Genomic DNA, 22,816 nt, shown 5'->3' with positions numbered 1-22,816 from the left:
AAAAAAAAAAAATTACTTTTGCACCTTGTCCAATCAGATCTTTTATGTGTACTAGTCAAATCATAATATTTTATATTTATTGAGCTAAATAATTTCAAGAAAATGTAGTCACTTTTCAATAACTATTAAAATAATCAAATTTTAATTACACAAATGCATTAAATGTATAAGTTTTGCATTATAATAAACAATTGTTGGATTTTAAATTATGTGGTCCATCACCCTGTGCTATCAAAAGTGATGGAACTCCCACACACTCACATCTTTTTGAAAACACTATAGAATGGGAAAGATAAAAAGAAATTACCAGGATAAATAAAAGAGAAATAAACAAGAACCATTAGTAAAAAACTGAATTACTAAAACCACTTTTCCTTAAGGTTACTTGCCAATCTGATAAAATTTCTTTTTGAGAATTTAGCTATTTGAGGAAAACAAAACTCATCCCAAGGCATGACATCCCAAAGCTACAAGACTTACAAATAAATGTTGTATATGATAAACATGGATACCATGTTCTTAATACACTACCCAAAGTGAAACTGAATCAGAGGAATCCTTAGATTTGCATTAAAGGTCCCTTTGTACCTTAGGTTTGCATTAAAATGAAAAAGGAAGTGTCAATGTGATCCTTATCAAAACTTAGCAAGTTATTTTATCAACAAACAAGTTCTGTGGCTTACATGGAGAGAGACTAGATGCTGAGAATAAGCAACATGATATTGTTGGGAAAGAACAAAGCTGAAGGAATGACAGGACACAACTCAGGACTCACTGTAAAAGTAGTGATAAAGACACTTTTCCCACTGCAAAAGATAGGACATATAGAACTATGATGCAAATGAGAGCTCAGAAATAGATCCCTATAAATAGTGAGAATTTATCTTAGATAAAGGAGTGAAGGCAATGCAATAGAGAAATTATCATCTCTTTAGGAAATGGTGCTTGAATAACTGGACATCTATGTGCTGAATAAATAAATAAATAAACAAACAAATCCAGACTCTCACCTGACATCTTCACAAACTAAACTCAAATTGAAACACATTTCTAAATGTAAAACTCAAAACTATAATCTTCTAGTTATACTTTGGGTCCTCTAGTTATGTTTCTAATTGTGCTTGAATAAGCTCCCACATAATATTTATCATTTATGGTATATTCCAGATGTTACTTACATTAGCGGTCAATACCCTCTAATGAGGGTTGGAGTCTTACTCAACTCCATATACCTTGTTCAATTAATTCTTCTGGATAAAGAAGAATATAAGTAGCTTTCATGCATATCCATGAGTAATATGAAATTATTAGCAAGTTTCTACTTCAACTTTACTAGAGAGGAAAGAAGAAATCCATCTTCTGAAGGGACTCAAATGATAACCACAAATCCTTGGTACTTACATATTTCACACTCATTTCTCTTTATAAGTAAATCATTTTTGTAAACCATCATAAAATAATCTTAAGAATTGGTCACAGTCAAAACTCTGGTTACATTGGTGAAGATTTTTGTCACCTATTCCATTTGACATCAAAACTTGCTTTCAGTTTTTTTTTTATTCAATTCCCCATGTTCAGGTTACATAGGGTTAATTCTATGTATTGAATCTTTATGAACTACAAGATTCTCTTTTTGTTTTTCATACTGGCTAAGACACAATTCTATGGTAAATTCTACCTTCCCACACACATACTTAGACTCAGGAGGGCTCAATCAAACTAAACTATACCACCAATCACACTTACTATTCCCAGTTCAAACTGTTCAGAATCCCAGATAACATAGAAAACAATCACATTATAACCTATGATACTGTCAACTTTTGTCCCAGAAAGGATACCTACAAATTTAGGGGATGATGAAATTAGATCATAAGTTTTCTTAATAGTACACACACACAAACGCACACCAGTTCTCAAAGACATCACAGTATAATTCAGAAAATATAGTGATGGTCAAATAAACATCCCAAAACACAGAATGAATGAAAAAAGCAAAAGAAGCATTGTATTTATGATTTTTCCAGTAATAACATGATAGATGTTTAATACTAGATGACAGAATAATATGAGAAAAAGAGGGGAGTAAATAGTCTGAATCATTAATGGTCACTGAGAAGTACATAAAAGACCCAGGAACCAACTACTTGTCCAAGTATCAGAAGTAGTTTTGCCAAATTTGGATTAATTTAATGTGCTGAAAACTCTTAGAATAAATGCCTTTATCTTTGATGCAGTTTATATACAATCCATACAAATGATGTCAGTGGCAGTAGCTTGAACACAAAGATATTAGTTCGGGAAATTAACATCCAATAGCACAGGCTAATAAAGAGACTTAACACAGCAATTCTCTGTTCTTCACAGATGGCAAGACAAATGGGGAAGCAAAATAATCCTAGCGAGCTAACTAGCATCACAATATTGATATAGTAATACTGATATAGTAATAAAGTCAGAAAGATTAAAAATCTTTCCAGTAGTATATATAAAATGACACAGAAGCATGAAATAAACACTTAAAAGTTGCTTTCTAAATCTTGGCAAAATAGATATAAAATACAACTTGTTCTCACCATATTTAAGTTCTTTGTGTCATATCCATATATCATAAACAAGAATTCACGGCATAGCACACCAAAAATCTTCAGTGGACACAACTTTGAACCAATAAATCTTTTAAATGAAGTATTAGATAAAAATTCTTTGTTGCCAGAAAACGCCTGTAAAATAAATTTATTTTATCCACATTTGGAAGCCCAAAAGAATCAGAATATGACATTATGTTTTCAATCAAATACATTAACTTGCAGTTTAAAACATTTCAATTAAAGATAAATCTTGCAAGAAGATAGCAATGATTTGACTGTTAGATTTTTCCTTACAATGAAAAATTCAAAGGTTTGATAGTAAAATCCTATTCCTAGAAACAAAGGGTCTAATATAATGGAAACCAAAAAATTCAGTTCTTACGTTTTTCTTAATTAAAACATGCATTGAAGTTAACATTGCACTATATATAACATTATACAGGTTTTAGGTTATAAATCAACATCTGTGTAAGATATTTTATGTTCACCACTAAAAGTTTAACTTCAATTTTAACCATACAATTAAATGCATATAGCTGATTTTCCACCCTCTTTCCACCTTCTCTTCTAGTAAGAAGGCTTTCTATGGCATAGAATCATTGTCATTTTGGTTATCAACCACAACAAATAATGGAATAACAAACCTTGATCACTGGCTTCAACTTGTACGCCATTTTAACAAAAGGACTTTTTAAGTATTTAATGGAAAAAACTGGTGCTAACGCAAAGAATATTTTGATTCTTTCAGCTATCTTTGGTATTGTGGAAAATGTTATGAAAGCTGGAAGAAAGGTAGAAAGAAAGGAATTAATTATTTTTATGCAAATACTAGCATATAAGAGATGATAATGAGAGGAAGGTCAATAGATTCTGATCAGTGTACTTATTCATTTATCAATTATTTATTGATTACCTATTATGAGATATGCATATTGATCACAACATAATATTGATTAGGATTAAAATAAATCTATAGACTATAAGTGGTGATTATATAGCAATGAATTAGTTTCACAGCACTATACTTTAAAAATAAGAAGAAATATCGAGTATTTGTGTTTCTGGTTATAAGGTAAGAGATTCAACATACTCAAATTGCTTTAATATTTACTTCAAATATATTTCAAAACTAAATATTAGTTTATATATATTTTTATAGATCATTGTTGATATAACAAAGTGTAGTTTTTCCTTTTTATGACATCAAGCCATCAACCTACATATCTTCTCATTTTTACTGATTGTGGTTAGTCCCCTGGGTTGTGATAAGTCAAGTAACCAAAGAAATATATATCATATAACATATTATAGGCTGATAAATTCTGGCATGTCATTCATTTTCTTTAATTTTTCTTTAGGAATTCTTGACTCCTATTAGAACCTGGACTCAAAGTCACATTCATAGTGAATTAACATCAGAAAAAAAGATCCATAAAAATGGGATTTGATTGTTATCCAACATACTATTTCTAGTAGGAAGTGGATTATTCCTATGAGGAAATGCCACCTTTTCATTTCTTCAGCTTAGAAATGATACTCTTCTTTCTATACAGCTGCTATGGGTTTCCATTGTAAAATGGACCCTTTTTTACCTTCAAAGTAGAAAGAATATGAGGAAATAGGTCTATAATACTATATAAGAAAATTATGTAGTTTCTTAGTGAATTCTTTCTCTGAAATTAGAGTTGTTATGCATTAGTGTTGTGAGATGAAAGTCCTTTTCTGGTCATTTTCACACAACTCAGAGTACTAACCACTATACAATGATGGCCTTTTCTAGCCATTTTCAGAAATGGAATGGCTTTTCTCATCTTTGTGCATGTATTAAATTTAATGTATCCTAAATATGAAAACATAGTCTTTTCAAGTCTGTTGGTCATAAAACCCTATGCTATATTTTTAAAAATTATGTAAGTTCTATTAATGGATCAAGTAATAGTTTTATGATATCACTTTGATCTTAAGATGGATATCAAACTTTGATATATCGGAAACAAAATGACAACTTTGCTTGGAAACCCAGTTCTTTGTAACTAAAGAAGACTGTAGAATGACAGCAAGGTGTTAGCTCCTGGGCAGAGTTATCCTATGCTTGTCTCACAGTTCTGTGTTGTTTCATATATAAGTCAAGAAACTTACCTTTAACTTAATAAATACAATCTACACTCTTTAAAAAATTAATTAAGGAATAATGATCTCTCTTGGCATACCAATAGTAGTGCCCTGTGAATGTCCTATATAAAAAATTTTCTTTTGTCCAGTTCGGTTTACAATGAAATCAATGAAGGCTGGAAGGTCATATTTAGCCATTTCATCAAAACTAGAAAGAAAAGGGGAAATAAAAATTTATTTTAAACTGATTTTATATTAACATTTGAAGATAGTCAGCAAATGAAAAAGGCCAATTTCAACCCTCTTGAGTATTATCAAAACAAATAAAGAAATGTGCAATACATTTATAAAATAAAATGAAACATTACACGGTTTTATTTGTACCTGAATGACCAGAATTCTTTGGAATCCGTTTTTAGGTACGTGTGTTTCCTGGACCAGGTAGTCCCTCTGCTGTTCCCTAACCATACATCATAACCAGCATCTGCCAGAATGAAGCCTAGGCTATTGTTAGGGAGATTGGAAATCCAGCTGCTGGCCGATGTAAACAAGCCATGTTGTAGGTATACAACAAGTCTCTGAGCTGGGGAAAAAATATAGAGAATCACTTTTTAAATTTTGTATTATATACATGAAAATCTCATGTGAATTTCAGTCTTTCAATACATGACAATTTAAAGCTTTATTTTAAAGAAATGTATACATAAGTAGAATTACTAATGTTTAACCCTAGTGGATGTCAAAGTTGTTGAATGTAGTTCACTAATGGACTTCTTTCAAATGGCCAAGTGGACAATTAGGTCAAGTCTCATTTAAATATATAAACGTTTAAAGATTTGGAATATTCAGATAGCTAATGTAATTCAGACATTCGTATATTTTAGACAACATACTACATGAAACACTATATGATTTTTCCACCTTTTTTATTTCATAAGACAATTTTACAATGATATTTTTTGATGATATTTATTATCCATGTCATCATTAGGACCAGAGTTTCAGGAGTTCTAAAGCACAGTTTCAAAATTTTGGAGGAGTAACATTTTGGATAATGTGAGGTTTAATCATAAGTGACTTTAACACCTGAATTACCAGTCACACCTTATCCTCTACAGCACTGATGCTGTTGGGCCCTACCTATCCCACTATTATAACTAGGTTGAATCTCCTAATCTCCAGCTGTTGTATTAGCTGCCAACTGTACACCGCTGTCCCTCTCAGGAGATGCACATACTATTCCTGGCAAAATGGAAGCTCCACACTGGGGGAAGTGACAACCTATACCTGTACCAACTAACACACGCCTTTATTGTGAGGTGCTGAATGCTGAATGTTAGTACAGACCACCTCCTTGCCTTACTCCCTTCTCTGCTCTCCTGCTTTTCCCATTACCATTTTCCTGTGGTAAATCCCTGTCACCGTCTCTGCTTCTACAGAACTGATTTAAGAATTACTACTGAAAGTAGTAAAGGTAGTTGACAGTTAAGGAATGGGATTATGAAGTTGGATTACTTGCTGGCTGACTGGTTGTAGAGTGTAGGTAGAATGCTGAAAGTGCCTAGTATGTTGTAGCATTTCAATGACTAAAATATTCCTGTGACAATATGGGAAAGTATTGTTCTGGCTTGTACAACATCTGACAGTTATAAGGCACAGGGGGAGGTTTAGGGGGCTCGGTAGCTATTGCAGAATGTTTGATGGTATTTTGAAGAGAGAAGATAAAATGTGAAAAATAATATTTCTTTAAAGACCTCGAAACATCCTCATTTCCTGGAGAAATCCTCATTTTCCTGAGGTAAAAGTTATGACTAAGAGTCAATTGTAAGAATGGTTAAACGTGCGCCTCTCTGGGTGGCCTAGGACTTAAGTGTCAGCACTACCACTGTGACAGCCTGAGTTTCATCCCTGGCCAGGGAGCTAACCCACAGAAGGCACAGTAGACCTTTCCTGTCTCAACTGCTGCCCCCCTCAACAGTGTATTTTGGTAGATCTGCCTTTCTGTTCTCCACTCTGTCTCTGGTGAATCCTTGGGCCCCTCAACCCCCACACCTCTGGCCTATACCCCAGGCCTTCTAAGCAAAAATAAATAAATCTTTAAACTTCAGGTAGATTCAATTCTCAGCCCAGAGAAGATCTCATGCCATATCAACTTTGAGAAAGTTGAAAGCCCTGAGACTTGAGATAAGGACATCTTGATAGAAAAACTTTAGAAACTTGAAATCCAGATTTCTCTGAACTTCCTGGAAATATAGAAGTGACCCACTCTCCTCTTTGTTAGAAGATAATGACTCTGGCGCCAGAGGTACTTCGATGATAAGGACTTCTTTGCCTCAATATTAACCCCAGTTCTTTCCCTGGAAACTCAATTAGGCATTATGGTTAAATTCTAGCATGGCTTACAAAAGACTATTAGATTTTCTCAGGGAGAGGAGATATTATATCCTACAGGAGCTACAGAATCTGGAGATGCATAGGTAACAGCAAGGACTGAGAGTGTATGTTTGGAATGGACCGTGAAGCTTGGGGATCGAAGGGGGGCATGTGCACATGTGTAGAGACCTACATAAGGGAGAACCTGTTCATACACAAATACATTCCTAGGACATATACCTGCAGTTGTTCCCCAGGTCAGTTCTGACATTCAGCTGCTATTTCTTGGAAGACTAGAAAATTCCAGAATTATAATCACAGATAGTGGAGAAAATGATAAAAGTGTTTAAATATAACCATGCTAACTTTATTAAATAAAGCCAGACTCTCCACAAACTGACTCCTGTGCCTTGGGAACTTTCCATTTACTAGGTTGAAAAATATACACAGGGTAGCAGCAGAATTTAAAAGCTGGAAAGCACAGAATTTCTGTTTCCATTTGGGCATATATAGGATACTAGATGAAGTAGCATCATCACTCTTACAAAGACCTGAATTTAGATTCACAACATATTAAAGACTCACTGAGCAAAAATCTAACCCAAAATTTGGGGAATGAGAGGTGCTTTCATGGAGAAAAGAAACAGGAAGCAGACATAATAGGAATAGCTCAGGCAGACTAATTGAAGAATGAATAAAGATCATTAGTGGACTCCAAGGACAATGTAAAGCTTCTCAATGCAGCAGAAATTGGGAAAGTCCATTGTCTCCTGCAAGCTATTTCCTATGAAATTAAAATGAATCTCACAGAAAGACTAGAACTCTTATGAAAATGTCCATTGTGGTGTAAACTTGTGAGAGGGAGAAACATCCATGCAGGTGAGAAAAGAAATTCTTCTCTGATTCTTTTCCACTGAACGTATGCACATGAAGCTATGTGCATGGAGAGGAAGGGCATTGGAAAGGCAACAGATACTCTACAGAATGCTCTCACCAACAGGATGACTCAACCAGTAGATGTCAGCCAGACACAATTTCTAGCCATTGCTCGCTTGTGCAATGGACTCAAAAAAAGGAGGCAGAGACAAGGCAGCTCTAGCTACTCCAGGGCAATTATCTGACCCATCAGTAAAAGTGTTCTCACATGCTATCACCCACCCCTTAAGGAAACCAAACCAGGCACTTGGAGGGAAGGTGGATATATCAGAACTTTTTCCCTAAAAAGGTAATGACTCCTTATGAGTAGGACAGATTGATTCATTTCTGCTAAGATTGACTTTTGCTTCCCACAGGACCACCATCAGCACCTGAACTCAAGAGTTTACAGAGTACTGCCAGGGGCCTGGTCCTCCTCATAGCATGACTTAAATCATGGGATCTGCTTCATGTCAAAGAGGGGGAGATGCATCCCTTGGTATAGGGCCTTATTATACATGTTTTACCATATAACTAAATCCAAAGGCTGGCAGGATGAAATAATTAGGTTATTTAGAGTGATGAAATAACACCTGGAAGCCTCAGTGAAAATGTCACCTAGAAGATGATATCCTGAAAGTATAGATGCTATTCTTTGAATTTGTTGACACATGTTTAAAAAAAAAAAGAGCATTATGGGGCTGATTTCCCCCATTTAATAGAATTCAAAGATCTGAGAAAAAAATGGAAGTGGGATTAAGTGTGTTGCCACTCACTATCATTCCCAGTAACTCACTGAAGGATTTATGCTTTCCACATTCTCACAATTTTAGGTTCCATAGATCTAAAGACACTTGTTTACACAGAGAAAATACTTCCACTAGACCACACAGTTGGCACTTTGGGCAGCTCATGTCAGAAGCCTGGGAAACAAGTGAGCTCATTATTGTACTGGCAGGAATAATTGACACTGATCATCATGCAGAGATAGAGCCATTGACACGTAATGAGGAGACGGATATAAAAGATAAATATATTTGGTATTTATGTGATGTCCTGGAGCATTTTTTTTTGTTGTTACTTGGATGCCCTGTTTTAATTATAAATGTACAAGAACAGTATCTGAACTTTTACAGACATAGTAGCTCATAGGTATGAAAAATGAGGGGAGAGATATAGCCGCTCTTTTTTTTTTAAAAGATTTATTTATTTATTCATATAGAGCTGGGGTATAGGCCAGAGATGCGGAGGGTGAGAGGATTCACCAGAGACAGAGCGGGGAGCAGAACAGGCAGATCTACGAAGTACACTGCTGAGGAGAGCAGCGGGCGGGTCAGGAGAGGTCTGCCACGCCATGTGGTCACCTCCGGGGCAGGCGGGAATCGAACTCATGTGGAAGTGGCTTCAGCCTCTCAGTGCAGTGCTTTAACCCGCTGCGCCACCAGGGAGGGCCAGCTGCTCTTTTTTTAAACGATTTATTTATTTATGCATACAGAACTGGGGTACAGGCCAGAGGTATAGAGACTGCGAGAGGCTTCACCAGAGACAGAGTGAGGAGCAGAACAGGCAGATCAGCGAAGTACACTGCTGAGGGGAGCAGTGGGCAGGACAGGAGAGGTCCGTTGCATTACATGGATCATCTCCACGGTGGGGGATTGAATTTGCACTGAAGCAGCTGCGGCTGGCATACAGTGCTGTGTCCCAACCCATTGCACCATCAGGGAGGACCAAGATAGTAGCTCTTAAAGCCGAGACTTATAACACAAGGGGGTAACTTAGAAAGAGGGGAATTTACAATGAACAGTAGAAAAATTTTAAGTATCAGTTATGACATGAGCAGTTGCAATAGCATATGAAGCCTACATCACTAACCTTCTTGTACGTTTCCCCATGTATTCTAGCAGTTGTAGGAAATTCTGACCTACCAGAATCCTGAAAAAGTTGTACTTAATTGAAATAAAATTAATGTGAAAACGAGGGAGCTTGAGTAGTACAAGGGACACAGTCTATTGGATTATTATGGTGTTCCACCTGGATTTCCTTTACTAAGTATATTCCCAGCTCTGTATTGCATTTCAAGAGTTCATTATTGTCTCTTGCTCTGTAAAACCACCTCCAACTAAATGGGAATTTCCTCTTTCAAAGATTAGTGTTCAGTTAATGAATGACTGCTGATAATAATAACCCAAAAAGCTAATAGCCTACCTTCAAAGTGACACCTCCTCAGTGGTGTGATTCATGGATTGATTAGCTGGACTCCATTTGAGTCCCATCCTTCCTTAGGTCCTTTCCCTCCATATTTTGATTTCTACTTTAGTTTCTCCAGCTAGCAACTCACAATAAATTCCTACCTTAGGTGAGCTTCTAGAGAATTCAAAGTCACCTGTATTTCAAAATTATCTTGAAATCTTTTATTACAGTATTTGCAAAATAGGTTATACCCTGAGGAATCATTACTCTAATATGTTAAGTCTATGTTAACATTTTCTACCTAGTAGATATGACCTTTGTAAAGATCTGAAATTACATTCACTGAAGTTGTTTAAATTAATGTGTCTTCTCTGAATGTATGTTAACGTTCAAAGTAAGAACTTGAGAGTGAATCTTATGAGAGAAAAAAGAACCCTGTTTTGTGAGCAATTAGACAAATAAGCAAAAGTAATCAGTTACTCAATCAGTTTATTCTAACTGGCACAGCTAGGATTAGAATGCTTGTCACAAATTAAAGCACATTTTGTACCACACCCTACTGATAAAAGATAAATATCTTGCTGGACTAAAGAGCCATCAGGCCGCTACCAAACCAGTCTCCTTGCTATACTAGAGGACAGATTTTTGTTAGTCATTCTTCAAGCCCACTGAATAATGTTACTGTCTTTCAGAGATTTTAAACAATTGACATGGATAAGCAAAGTGACCCACAAAGAACTCCTAGAAGAAACTGCATATGTTTCAGCACACATTAAAACCACTCCATGAACAGGAAGCTAATGGAGTATCACTCACTTCTTGAGCATATGGGCAAGGATATAAGAAGTTAACTCTTACTTTTCAAAGCTTTTTCTTATTCTACACTAATTGAGAAGAAATGGAAGCACTAAGAACTTCAAGACCCAAGGAGTAATCCATTTATATGAAGTTAAATATTACCTGTATTGTTAAATTTTTTTGTCTTCCCATAAGGAATTCTGTAGAGGCCAAGGATATAGCCATCTTTAGTTACAATATCATACACTTCATCTGGGTAGCCCCAGTAGGAAATAATTTCGCTCTAATAAAAGAAATAAAAATCTTTTAATTTCTTAGTCAAGTAAGTTGAGTTACTTGCCATTTTTAATCTATTATGTAAAAATAACCTTTTGTTTTTTACCCTCAAACTTGGGTATTTTGTTCCTGTTGTTACTAATTCCTTGTTAGAAACTAATCTCTAACTTCCCAGGGGAAGTTTTGGCTTCCCTGCCCACTTGAGGAGAGTGGAGTTGAACGGCCAGGTGAAACTATAGAACTCTTGGAGGACAGACAGAGGAGACAAAGGAGAAGAACTGGAGGAGGCACATGGAGAAGAGACGTGTGAAGTAGTGCTTGTTTCTCAGCTTTGAACTGGTACCAAGTCCTTGGAGGACATGGAAGAAAACTCATGTATCAAGACAATTGTCTCTACACTTGGAAGGGATGTGCAAGAGACATCCATGGGGAGTCTGACAATGGCAACTTTTACCTTAATTTATACTTTGATTTTGCTTTTCGTTCTAGACTTGTCTGCACATTTCTGCCCTTCTCCTATGGTTTCCTGCCAGAAGGTGCCTTAAACTTATGGCAAGTTTTCAGGTCTCATTGGCCCTGCTTTTGGTCAAGCTTGTTTGGTGAGGCACTTACCCACGAGGGGATGGATAACACTGGATGTTTCACTGGAAAACAATCATACTCTCTTCTCTATGCACTCTATTCTATTAAAGTTCTTTCATGCTATAAAAGTATGCTTTGTCTTTATGTGGCAGGTGGCAGAACTCTTTTAGAGTGTGCAAGTTTTGGGATACCAGGGCGATCCTCATTCTGTGCGTTAATACGATGAAGTTCTTAGATACTGAGATTCATGGATAAATAAAATAAAAATTAAAACCCCAGTCCTCAAGAAAACATTTCAAATACTAATCTATTACTGTAACTACTACTCATACTTTTACCTATTCACCTGTTTTTTAAATATAAAAATACATGTGTATTCAAAAATTCTTACTTGCCTATGCATATAACTGAACTTATATCTGAAATTTGACTATCTCAGTATATAGAAGAGAAAATTTATAAGCAATCCATGAATGTATGACATATAGCAAGTTAATACTTAAGGCAATCTATAGGTTCCTGGAAACTGACTTTAAACAAAACAACATATAACTAAAGCAGAATAAAATGTTTTATTCAATGAAAAATGTCATCAGCCTTTTCATCGACTTATAAAGTATATTGACTGAAACAACTTTGAGACCAGCTATTGTTATATTTTTATCACAGAGATAGAATAAGACTGAAGGGCAAATCATAAGCTATAAAATAGTAGTTAGAGAATATTAGTTAACCTACATCAAAATATATGGATGCAGAGAAATAAATTTGACTGTAGATCAAAATTGAAATTGAAGAGTAGCATTAGCATTTTGTATTATTTCTGTAGGTTAGCACTTACTTCCTAGCAACTTACAATATTCATATTTGCTTCAGGATTCACAGATCTTCCATGTTGAAAGGTACCATGAGTTCCAAGAATTAGAATATAGGACATCACCTTGAAAATGTACATTTGGGATCTACATATAAATGGGAGATTTTAACATTATTAAAAATTTCAGGTGATACCAATTAAATGTTTAAATGATTCTGTGAGGTAGAAAATATCGTCTAAGGATAATATTGTCTAAGGATAACAATATAAAGTTGGCAGGTATGATTCATATTTAGGCTTGCTTCATTCCAAAGTTCATGCTTTCCAACTAACCTATTTCATACATAACCACAAGCCATCTTTAAAAAATCCTTTATGTATTCCTTTGTGCGGTTCAAAGAGTTCGATCATCTATTGCAACTTAATTCATATCTGAATAGATGATGTAATGATAGTCCGACCAGATTAACATTTATTTGAAGTATTTTAAATGTCAAAGGGATTAAGGGAAGGAAGGCAGACAGATGGGAAGATTAGGAAGCTTGAATAAACATTTTCTTTTGGCCTCTCAGTATTTAAATTATATTTCGTTTACAGAAATGTGAGTTTTGAGTATCCTCAAACATCAGGCCACTTAAGTTCTTTCTAGAAAAGTAACAAGAGGACCACAGAGATCACTACCCAGTTTTCTGTCCTCAGGGGTTGTCTTAGAGAGTTCCTTGGAGTGTAGGGAGAGCTATTTTCTCTATAGTAACTTATACATGCTGCTTACTTTCTAGAAGAAAATGAGACACTTTTGAAAATGAAGTGATATGGATAATCAGTATGGGAAAACAAGCCTAAACTGGACTACCCTGGGCAAGTAAGACTTAGGATGGCCTAATTTTTATCTTTACTTACCCAGAGTTTGATTTTTTATTAATATTTTTATTTATGTTTTACATAATTGTGTATTCCCTGTAAAATTTCCACCACCAGTTCACCCGTGAACCATCACCATAGTCCCTTATACTGTTTTCTCCTCTGCCCTGATCCCTGTTTCTCGCCTTCCATTGCATAAGTTCTCTTATCCATGGTTGCCTGCTAGTTTTGTTTCATTATTATTATTGTTGTTGTTGTTTTTCCTGATTCCTTACTATTTGGTTTCCCTATATTACTCCTATAAGTGAAACCATTTGATTTTTTCCCTTTTCCTTCTGGCTGTTTCAATGAGAATGATCCCTTCTAGATCCATCCATGTTACTGTAAATGGCATGAGTTTATCTTTTTGATTGCTGAATAGTATTCCACTCTGCATATATACATCTTTTCGATCCATTTTTGGGCATGTTGGTTGTTTCAATGTTAATATACAGTGGTGAGCATGGCTATCTTCCAAACTTTGATATATATTTTTTTTATCCTAAGAAAATACTAGAGGATGGGGTATGGAAATCTAGTTGTTGATATTCCTAATAAACAGCAAGGGGGAAGTATCTTGACTATAGGTATTATTAATTTTATTTGCTATTGACAGTGACTTATCAATGACATAAAGCAACTCGTAAAGTTTGCTAAAATATAGATATTTGCAGTTCAATTTTTGGTTACTTAACACTTGAAGTGAGGATAGTGCAACTTAGGAATTGAAATTTTAACTTCATTGAAGTAAATTTGTAAGCTATAACAGTGTACAATATTTTTCTGTTCAACACTACTACATCATTTTGGTAAAACTGTATTTCACTCAAATTACTGCATTACATAAGATATTACTGTGATAGTGCAGTGCACATATTAGATACATGTTTTTTTTTCCAGTAATATGTAAATGTATCATCAATCTTTTCAATGTTAGATTTTATGTCATTTAAAATATTTTCCTATGCATTAATGTAACATTGTAATGTAACTCTTACATGAGTAAGAGTTATATACATGTAAATCATAATAACATAGTTGGTATTTAATTGAAATATTAAGTTAGCTATTTTTCAAGCTTATAAATTAAGTATGGGCATTTTAAAAAATGTTAATTATAGCACATTCCTGGTGCAAAAAGGAGAAGCAGAAACTAGTATTGCAACCAGAGATGATGTTTTCACACAAAATTACAAAAAGAATCACCAAAATTATCTGAATCAGAATTTAATGTCCAGCAATTATTTCTTAAGGATTTTTGACAGAACCAGTTCATAAATTTAAACCATTATAAGATACCTTGAATTCTTGCATGCACACACACAAAATTAATTTTTAGATGTTGAAATACAAAATTTATTATACTTATAAAAAATTGTTACAAGATAAGGAAAAGACTAAAAATGATATTGACAAATAGAGCATTAATTAAGTCAGTAAACAATTGCCTTCATTATACAAAACTTTCTAAGATGATATCAATTGATTCAAAATTTGAAAGATTGCATGTACTTTTATTTAATTATAAAGAGTTTGAAATATGAGATATTGTAATTAATATTTTGGGTTTATTTTGTTTCAGAAGTCTTCCAGATTTATAAGGAAATATTGTCAACCTGTGACCTGTGAAAATCTGTAAAGAATCAAACTAATGGGCCCTTCCTGGAAGCACAATGGAATAAAGCACAGCACTATGTTGTTATCCACAGCCACTGCAGCACAAGTTTGATTCCGAGTCCAGGAGGTGACCCACATGTGCCGCAGACCTCTCCTGACCTACCCGCTGCTCTCCTCATCAGTGTATTTCAGTGTATCTGCCTGTTTTGTTCCTCATTCTGTCTCTGGTGAATCCTCTGCCTGTCCCCCAGTTCTTATATGCATGAATAAATAAATCTTTAAAAAATAGAATCAAACTCATAGCATAGATATTTTTAACATTTTTGTGTTTCTTAAAGAATTTCAATTAGACGAGAAAAAAAAATTAGCTTTACAATGGGCAGTGCTCCAGCTATTTTATTTCAAAAATATAGAATTACTGAAAATTATATATATATGTATATATGTATATATACATATATATATATATTAAAGATTTATTTATTTGTGCATACAGAACTGGGGTACAGGCCAGAGGCTTAGGGGCGGTGAGAGGCTTCACCAGAGACAGTGCGGAGCAGAACAGGCAGATGGACAAAGTACACTGCTGAGGGGAGCAGCGGACGGGTCAGTAGAGGTCTGCCACACCATGTGGTCACCTCCGGGGCAGGTGGAAATCGAACTCATGTGGAAGTGGCATTAGCTTCTCAGTGCTGTGCTTTAACCCTCTATGCCACCAGGGAGGGCCAAATTTTTTATATTTTAAATTTTCAAAAACTTATTGGCAAATTCTATCACATATATTTCAAGAAAAACTTTTACTAAGTACCATCTTCATTTTTAAGTGTATAGTTCTGCTGCATTAAAGTATATTTGCATTCTTGTCCAGGCAATCGCCAGCCATTAAAGGAAAATTCACAGCTAACTTCATAGTCAATCGTGAAAAAACGAAAGATTTTCCTTAAAGTTCAGGTACAAGACAAGGATATTTTCTTTCAGTTTTCAACATAGTTTTGGAATTCCTAACTAGAGCAACCAGGTAAGAGAAAGATGTAAAGGGAATTCAAACTGGGAAAGAAGTAAAAGTATTGTTATTTGCAGATGACATGACAATATACATAGAAAATGCTCAAGATTCCACTAAGAAACTAATTGAAATAATCAGAACAGTAAAGTGGCCTGCTACAAAACCAAATACACAAAATTTGTTGTGTTCCTATGTGCAAATAATGAAATAGAAAAGAAAGAAATCAGGAAAACAAGTGCATTTACAATTGCATGAAAAATAATTAAACACCTAGGAATAAACAATAAAAACTTTAAGACATTGTAAAGGAAAACAAAGATAACACAAAAAATGGAAAGATATTCCCTATTCATTCATGATTTGGAAGAATTAACATTTCTAAATGGACATTTTCCGAAGCAATATACCGATTGAACACAATCCTTATCAAAATTTCAATGATATTCTTCAAAGAAATAAAATATCACTGAAATTTTTGTGGAATTGCAAAAGACCTCAAAGAACAGATGCAATCCTTATAAAGAAGAAAAGAGGTCTAATGCCATATTCCTTAAATATGTTCTTTGCAAAAACTGCTTTTTTTTTTGTATTTTTCACCAATTGATTTGAGGATCCTGAAAAAGTCTAGTTAGTTTTCTCCCTGATGTACAAATAGCCTTCCAATAACTAAAACTTCCAAGGTATCTAAAGACAGCTTTTTGTTCCTTCCAAGTGTAGGCTACAGATTTCTGTCCACTTTACCTGGTCAGATAACAACGTAATTTCAAGTCTTCTTGCCTTGTTGGTTACTTTCTTGGGAATGGTACCAGTTCTTGAATGATCCTTCTAAAATCTGACATCCAGCAGTGAACATGAGATTTTTAAAACTGTGTCATATTAAAAAGTGCTTCTGGGAAAGAATAATGAAACAATCCAACTGAATTTGTATTCAGCCTATCTTACTTCAAGAATTATCCTCAGAAGCCTTCCATACCTTATTGGCAAACAATCTGTGAATCCTCAGTCTCTGAGAATTCTAACTTTGATTCCAGATGTCAGTGATGCTGTACTGAATATAACAAGGTTTCTGCTCTTTGGGGGCTTAAATTCCAGGTGAAGAAAAACAAGAAGAAGAAAAACAATAAATAAGTAAACAAGTAAAAAAGCCAGACAACTTCTAAAAGTGATTAATAAGAAGAAAATGAAACAAGTTGATGTTCTAGAATACTACTTTAGCTCAAGTGGTAACTTTTAAAAATGTATATCTTTATTTACATCATTTTTCATTTTGTGCATTTTTTCATCTCGGTTGTAATCCCCATGGAATTCAAGTGGTGCCTTTTAATGTGAATTTGAATATTCAGAGGGACCCAGTCTTGCAAAGATCAGAAATAGGAAAGAAAGTTAAGGGCAAAAGTCAATATGTTTAGAAATAGTAAATATGAGTGCAGAGAGCTGTCCCAGTTATTTTACGATCCTACTTTTTTAGGATCTAGTCATTCATACCTTTCCCAGCAAAATACACTAATCCAAGAACCCTCTGGCAAGGCGGGATCTCACACTGTAATCGACCCGATTTAAGGTTTTAACACGGGAGAGGTCACCCAGCGTTTGCTGTTTATCTGTGGGCGTCAGCTTATCTAGGCGGGCAGCTTGGGCCTTCAACCTCAAAACTAAGCTCAGGTTTTCCCCTTGCCAAGATTCACGGCTTCAGGGCTGATCTCCTGCTCCAGTCGCCTCCTCTCTGCCTCCTGCAGGCCAGCCGGCGGGACTACGCAGGCGACGGCTCCAGCCAGGAGCACCAGGCCTGGAGCGCCACACCGGGAGGTGCCGCTCCGCCTCAGCGGCTTCTCCACAAACTCTAGCCCGCTGCCTCGCGGCGGAACCCAATCATGGCGCGGATGCTGATCGTAGGCGCCGGGCTGACAGGAAGCGTGTGCGCAGCGCTGCTGAGGAGAGAAATGGGAGGTCGTCTGCACATCTCAGTGTGGGACCAGGCTGGAGACTCAGGTGGGTGGTCTAACGGCAGAAGCGCGGGAAATGGAGTCGGTGTGGCCCTGGGCTTCTGAGGTGGCTCAGACCCCATCAGGGGAAGCCTGTGAAGAAAATGCAGCCCCTCGGCTCCGCTTGGCCCAGCTGCGGCCTGCGCTCGGCGCGCCTCGTCACGTGACAGGTTTCCGTACCCGGAAGAGGCCAGAAAAGGGGTGGCTGGGCTGTGTTGAGCGCGCGGCAAGTGCTGTGAATGCTTGGAGGCGGTCGGGTGGTCTTGGGAGCCGCCCCAACACAGTTTGGGGCTCCTGCTGTCACTAATCAGTGAATTTTGCCGCAGGGCCTTTGCAACTTTCTCCAAATGATGAGGCATTCAAAGTGCTCATTGATCAAGATCTTCTGAAGATCAAGTTTACAGAATCTTTATCCTCTTGACACCTGACTTTTGAGAGTAAAAGCGCATTGGTTGATTTATTCTGTCTGATATTTCATAAAACGTGTTGTTTTATTTTCTCTATTCATTAATTTCTTTTATTCAGATCAGTAATGTGTGTTCCAGGCAGTGCTGAACCCTGCCACCTCGTTCATGACTCTTCATATCTCACAATCAATGAGCAAAATGTTAACTTCTGTCTGACAATGTTAGATGACAAAGCCCTCAACTTAAAAAGAAAAGTTTTCTTATACTTCTGTCAAGTAATCCATTTGGATGAATGGCATTAATTATAAAAGGTTCGTTCTGAGGCACTAAGGCATTTTCCTGTGGGTTAATAATTCAAGGAGGAAGAATGACTACAGCCAGCAGCCCTCATAATCCACAGTGCACAGTCGACTTGGGTGCTCAGTACATCACCTGTACTTCGCATTTTGCCAAAAAGCATCAAAGGTGAGTTAGTGGAAAGGGTTGGAATCAATGTTACTGGTTGGATGATGTAAAAAAGATCCGTTTTTAGCCGTTAAACTTTGCCTTTTGCAATATAGTGAAATTATTATGACATTATCGTTGTCGATGGTATCAGCAGTGGAAGGTTAACCTGAGAAAGTAGGAAAATTGTAATATCAGATTTATAAAGTTGCAAAGATTATGTGAGATATTATAAGGTACATAGTAAAGGGTTCAGTAATGTGAAGCTTGTTTTGTTGCTCTATGGAATCCCTTATAGTGTATTTTCACCGACTTTAATTTTGAAATACATAGGAAAAAAAGCCTTTAGCTAATGTCAGTAAAAAAAAAAAATCTATAGGTTCTCAAATATTCCTGTTCATCACCTGATTTATAACCTTTATTTTACACAAAACATTGAGTTGATTATTAGAAGATTTCTAATTATTATTTAGGATTATAATCTCAAAGTTATTGGAAGGGGATGTATTTTAAAGCTATAGTATATAATACATGTTGATTTATTTCAGTTTTTATGCTGAACTGTTAGCTTGTGGTATTTTGAAGCCTCTGACTTCGCCTGTGGAGGGAATGGTGATGAAAGAAGGAGACTGTAACTTTGTAGCACCGCAAGGAATTTCTTCAATTATTCAGCATTACTTGAAAGAATCAGGTGGGGCTGAAATTTTCTCTTTTAAAGTTAGCATTTAAAATAAAAGTTATACCCATAAGATTAATATTGTAAAGTTAGAAAATAAAGCAGATGTTTTTCTATTCGTCATCCAGTAGCTAAATTTTCTTTCCCTAATTGCTGATAAATTTCCAGTGTATGATTCCAGAAAAATGTTTATGCATCTCTCTATTGATCTACAGAGCTGTTCCTTTTTAATCTATTTACATGTATTTGTATTTTTCACAAACTTTCCACAAAACGTTATTTAACATAAACCATTCTATACATTGTTTGGTTTATATCATTTGTGTAATTTTTATCAGAAAATTTGATGTATTACTATCATTATTATTATTTTTTAGCAGCTGTCTAGTTTTATGTGGTATGTGTACCATACTTTTAACTATTCACTTTCTGGTAAATTCTTAGGTTGTATGATGGTGAAGGATTGTTTTTGGTTCTGACAATACCATCATTGCTGCACTGTCTAACCTTGATATATTTTGTAAATATGTCCAACGAGGTTGGACATCTGTTCCTCTTAAAGACTATCTTGCCATCATAATGAATGAGAAAATCTGTTTCTACACCTTGGTTTTGTAGAAAATTTTTACTTTGCTAATGTGATAGATTAAAAATGGAATCTCTTTTGTTTTTTAATTAAATATATATATATATATATATATAGGGGCCCTCCCTGGTGGGACAGCAGTTTAAAGTGTAATACTATGAAGCTGTCTGCAGCCACTGCAACCAAATTTGACCCCTGGACGGGGAGGTGACCCACATGGCATGGCAGACCTTTCCTCAGCAGTGTTTTTCAGTAGAGCTGCCTGTTCTGCGCCCAGCTCTGTCTCTGGTGAAGCCTCTCACCCCCATACCTCTGGCCTGTATCCTAGCTCTTGTGTGCATAAATAAATAAATCTTAAATATATATATATATATATATATATATATATGTAGCTAGATATACATATATTGAGTTAAACATATACATATATAATTAAACACCTATATCTCTCTATATATTACATTATTGTTTATTTTTGTATAATGTTTGATTTCTCCTCTCAGGTGTAATCGCCATAATATTCCTACCAGCAGCTCACCCATGAACCATCACCATAGTCACTCATGCTCTTCCCTCTCCTGTTTTGATCCCTCTTCCTCCCCCTCACTTGCTGCATGTCTCAGATTTATAATTTGCCTGCTAGTTTTGCCCCCTCCCCCCAATCCCTTGTTTGGTTTCCTTCTATACCTCCTGTAAGTGAAACCATCCAATATTTTTTTCTTTTTAACTTATTTCACTAAGCATAATTCCACCTGCTCCATACATGTTGCTGCAAATGGCATGAGTTTATCTTTTTTTGATTGCAAAGTAGTATTCTATTATGTATCCATGCCACATCTTCTTGATCCGGTCATCTTTTTATTTTTTGAACATTTAGATTATTTCCATATCTTAGCTATTGTAAATAGTGCTTTATTGAACATAGGAAAGCAGGTTTCTTTTTGAATTAATAATTTTGTGTCCTTTGGGTAGTTTCCTAGGAGTAGAATTATAGGGTTATATGGTAGATGCTTTTTTAGTAATTTGAGGGTCCTCCATACAGCTTTCCATAGTGGCTGGACCAGTTTGCATTCCTAACAGCAACGTAAAAAGGTAAAAATGGAATCTCTTTCGGGTTGAGCCTTATGTATCATTGTTTTGTTAATCAGGTCTTTGCATTTTTTCCGTCTTACTCATTCTTGGTTCTTACATTGGAAAAATGAGCATTACAGTATCTACTGCAGAGTGTCTTGAGGAATAAAGGATGCCCTGTCCTCATTGCCTATCCACAGCAGGCATTGGTAGGGAGTTGTACCTGAGGTAAAAAGCATTCCTCATTAATGAGAAAGACAGTAAACACAGGGCACCCCAGGGACTGTAAAAACAAACCATTTTATTCACCTGACTGGATCCAGCATGTGACACTTTTTCCCCTTCAGTCATATGGAAAATCCTATATGAACATAAACTTACCTTTGGAACAGGTGCTGAAATCCACTTCAGACAGTGTGTGACTGAGATCAACCTGAAAAATGACAAGTGGGAAGTCTCCAAGGAAACAGGTTCCCCTGAGCACTTCGATCTTATTGTCCTCACAATGCCGGTTCCTCACATACTGCAGATTCAAGGTGACATCGTGAACTGTAAGTCTTAGCCTCGGCTGTTTGTCTTGGGAATTGGGGTGTCTTTGATGAGCATGAATTCAGTTTAACTCTCTTAGTAAAGGGGATATTATGGGTTTGCATGTTTTAAAACTGGTATTATTGGCTTGGTTCATAGGAGGCGTCTATGCCAAACTGAAAATCAGATTTATTTTTATGACTTAGAAGTTGAATATTTTCCTTACTACCCTTGCCTTTAAGTGAGTACTTTTAATGGATATGCAGTAGTTTGACCTGGAAGGAGAAGAGTCCCTTTGTTGCCATTGTGGAGAAAAGAAGGTTTTGTGATAAAAGTTCTTGTTTGTGTTGGTTCATTTTCTGTAATTTTGTTCTCTGGGTTGCCCTTTAGTATTTCTGTTTGAAGCAATTGCTTACTTACACATAAGAGAAGGTATGGGATGGGGGGTTGATGGGTAAATAAATCAAGCTAAAAGAGCTAAAATTATGCTAGAGAAGTTAAAACTATGAGAAAGGAATTAATACTCAAAGGCAGTTCTTTCAAAAGTAATAAAAATACAAAAAATATTTTCTTGCGAAGAACAACAAAGGCATACTTTAAGAAAAATATAATAAACGATTGATACAAAGAATGACTTTTTTTTAGTGACTTAAATGCCACTATTTTCTAATATGTATCAATTTTCATATGGAGAGAACTACTAAACCCTTGTAGAGAATTTCTTTGAGACAATAAAAATTTTTTTACTTATCCTTTGTCATTGTTTCCTAAGGAGCATCAGGCTGATGATTTGAATGAATTAGGGACTAATAAAAGGCTAGACCATGTCTTGGTTGGCCCCAAAAAAGCTAAAAAATATATATATAAAGAAAAGATAAGGAATCTAGAATGGAATGACCTTGTTACCAAGTACTGATTCTTCTTTTTTTAAAATACTGATTCTTA

General features: G+C 35.6%; 2 protein-coding genes across 4 annotated transcripts in view; one reads left to right on the top strand and one right to left on the bottom strand.

Moving 5' to 3' along the window:
* The window catches only part of LIPJ (lipase, family member J), a 23,737-nt gene extending 11,017 nt beyond the window's left edge, over positions 1-12,720 (bottom strand). Inside the window, exons 1-6 of the mRNA XM_004681083.2 lie at positions 12,694-12,720; positions 11,142-11,262; positions 5,088-5,286; positions 4,802-4,911; positions 3,236-3,372; positions 2,567-2,723 (exon numbers count right to left, since the gene is read on the bottom strand). Coding sequence (XP_004681140.1) covers positions 2,567-2,723; positions 3,236-3,372; positions 4,802-4,911; positions 5,088-5,286; positions 11,142-11,262; positions 12,694-12,702 — 733 coding nt within the window. The 5' untranslated portion in view covers positions 12,703-12,720. The remainder of the gene's footprint in view (positions 1-2,566; positions 2,724-3,235; positions 3,373-4,801; positions 4,912-5,087; positions 5,287-11,141; positions 11,263-12,693) is intronic.
* Positions 12,721-17,931: 5,211 nt separating this feature from the next.
* The window catches only part of RNLS (renalase, FAD-dependent amine oxidase), a 238,929-nt gene continuing 234,044 nt past the window's right edge, over positions 17,932-22,816 (top strand). For all 3 annotated transcript variants that reach the window (XM_004680896.2, XM_012723956.1, XM_012723957.1), the window contains exons 1-4: positions 17,932-18,166; positions 18,926-19,031; positions 19,559-19,701; positions 21,736-21,894. In XM_004680896.2, the coding sequence (XP_004680953.1) occupies positions 18,049-18,166; positions 18,926-19,031; positions 19,559-19,701; positions 21,736-21,894 (526 nt within the window). In that variant the 5' untranslated portion in view covers positions 17,932-18,048. The remainder of the gene's footprint in view (positions 18,167-18,925; positions 19,032-19,558; positions 19,702-21,735; positions 21,895-22,816) is intronic.

The sequence above is a fragment of the Condylura cristata genome, unplaced genomic scaffold (genome assembly GCF_000260355.1).
Source record: "Condylura cristata isolate star-nosed mole 26May11 unplaced genomic scaffold, ConCri1.0 scaffold00011, whole genome shotgun sequence".
NCBI classification, from domain to species: domain Eukaryota; kingdom Metazoa; phylum Chordata; class Mammalia; order Eulipotyphla; family Talpidae; genus Condylura; species Condylura cristata.
Note: the sequence above shows the minus strand (reverse complement) of the source record. Positions and strands in the feature narration are given on the sequence as shown.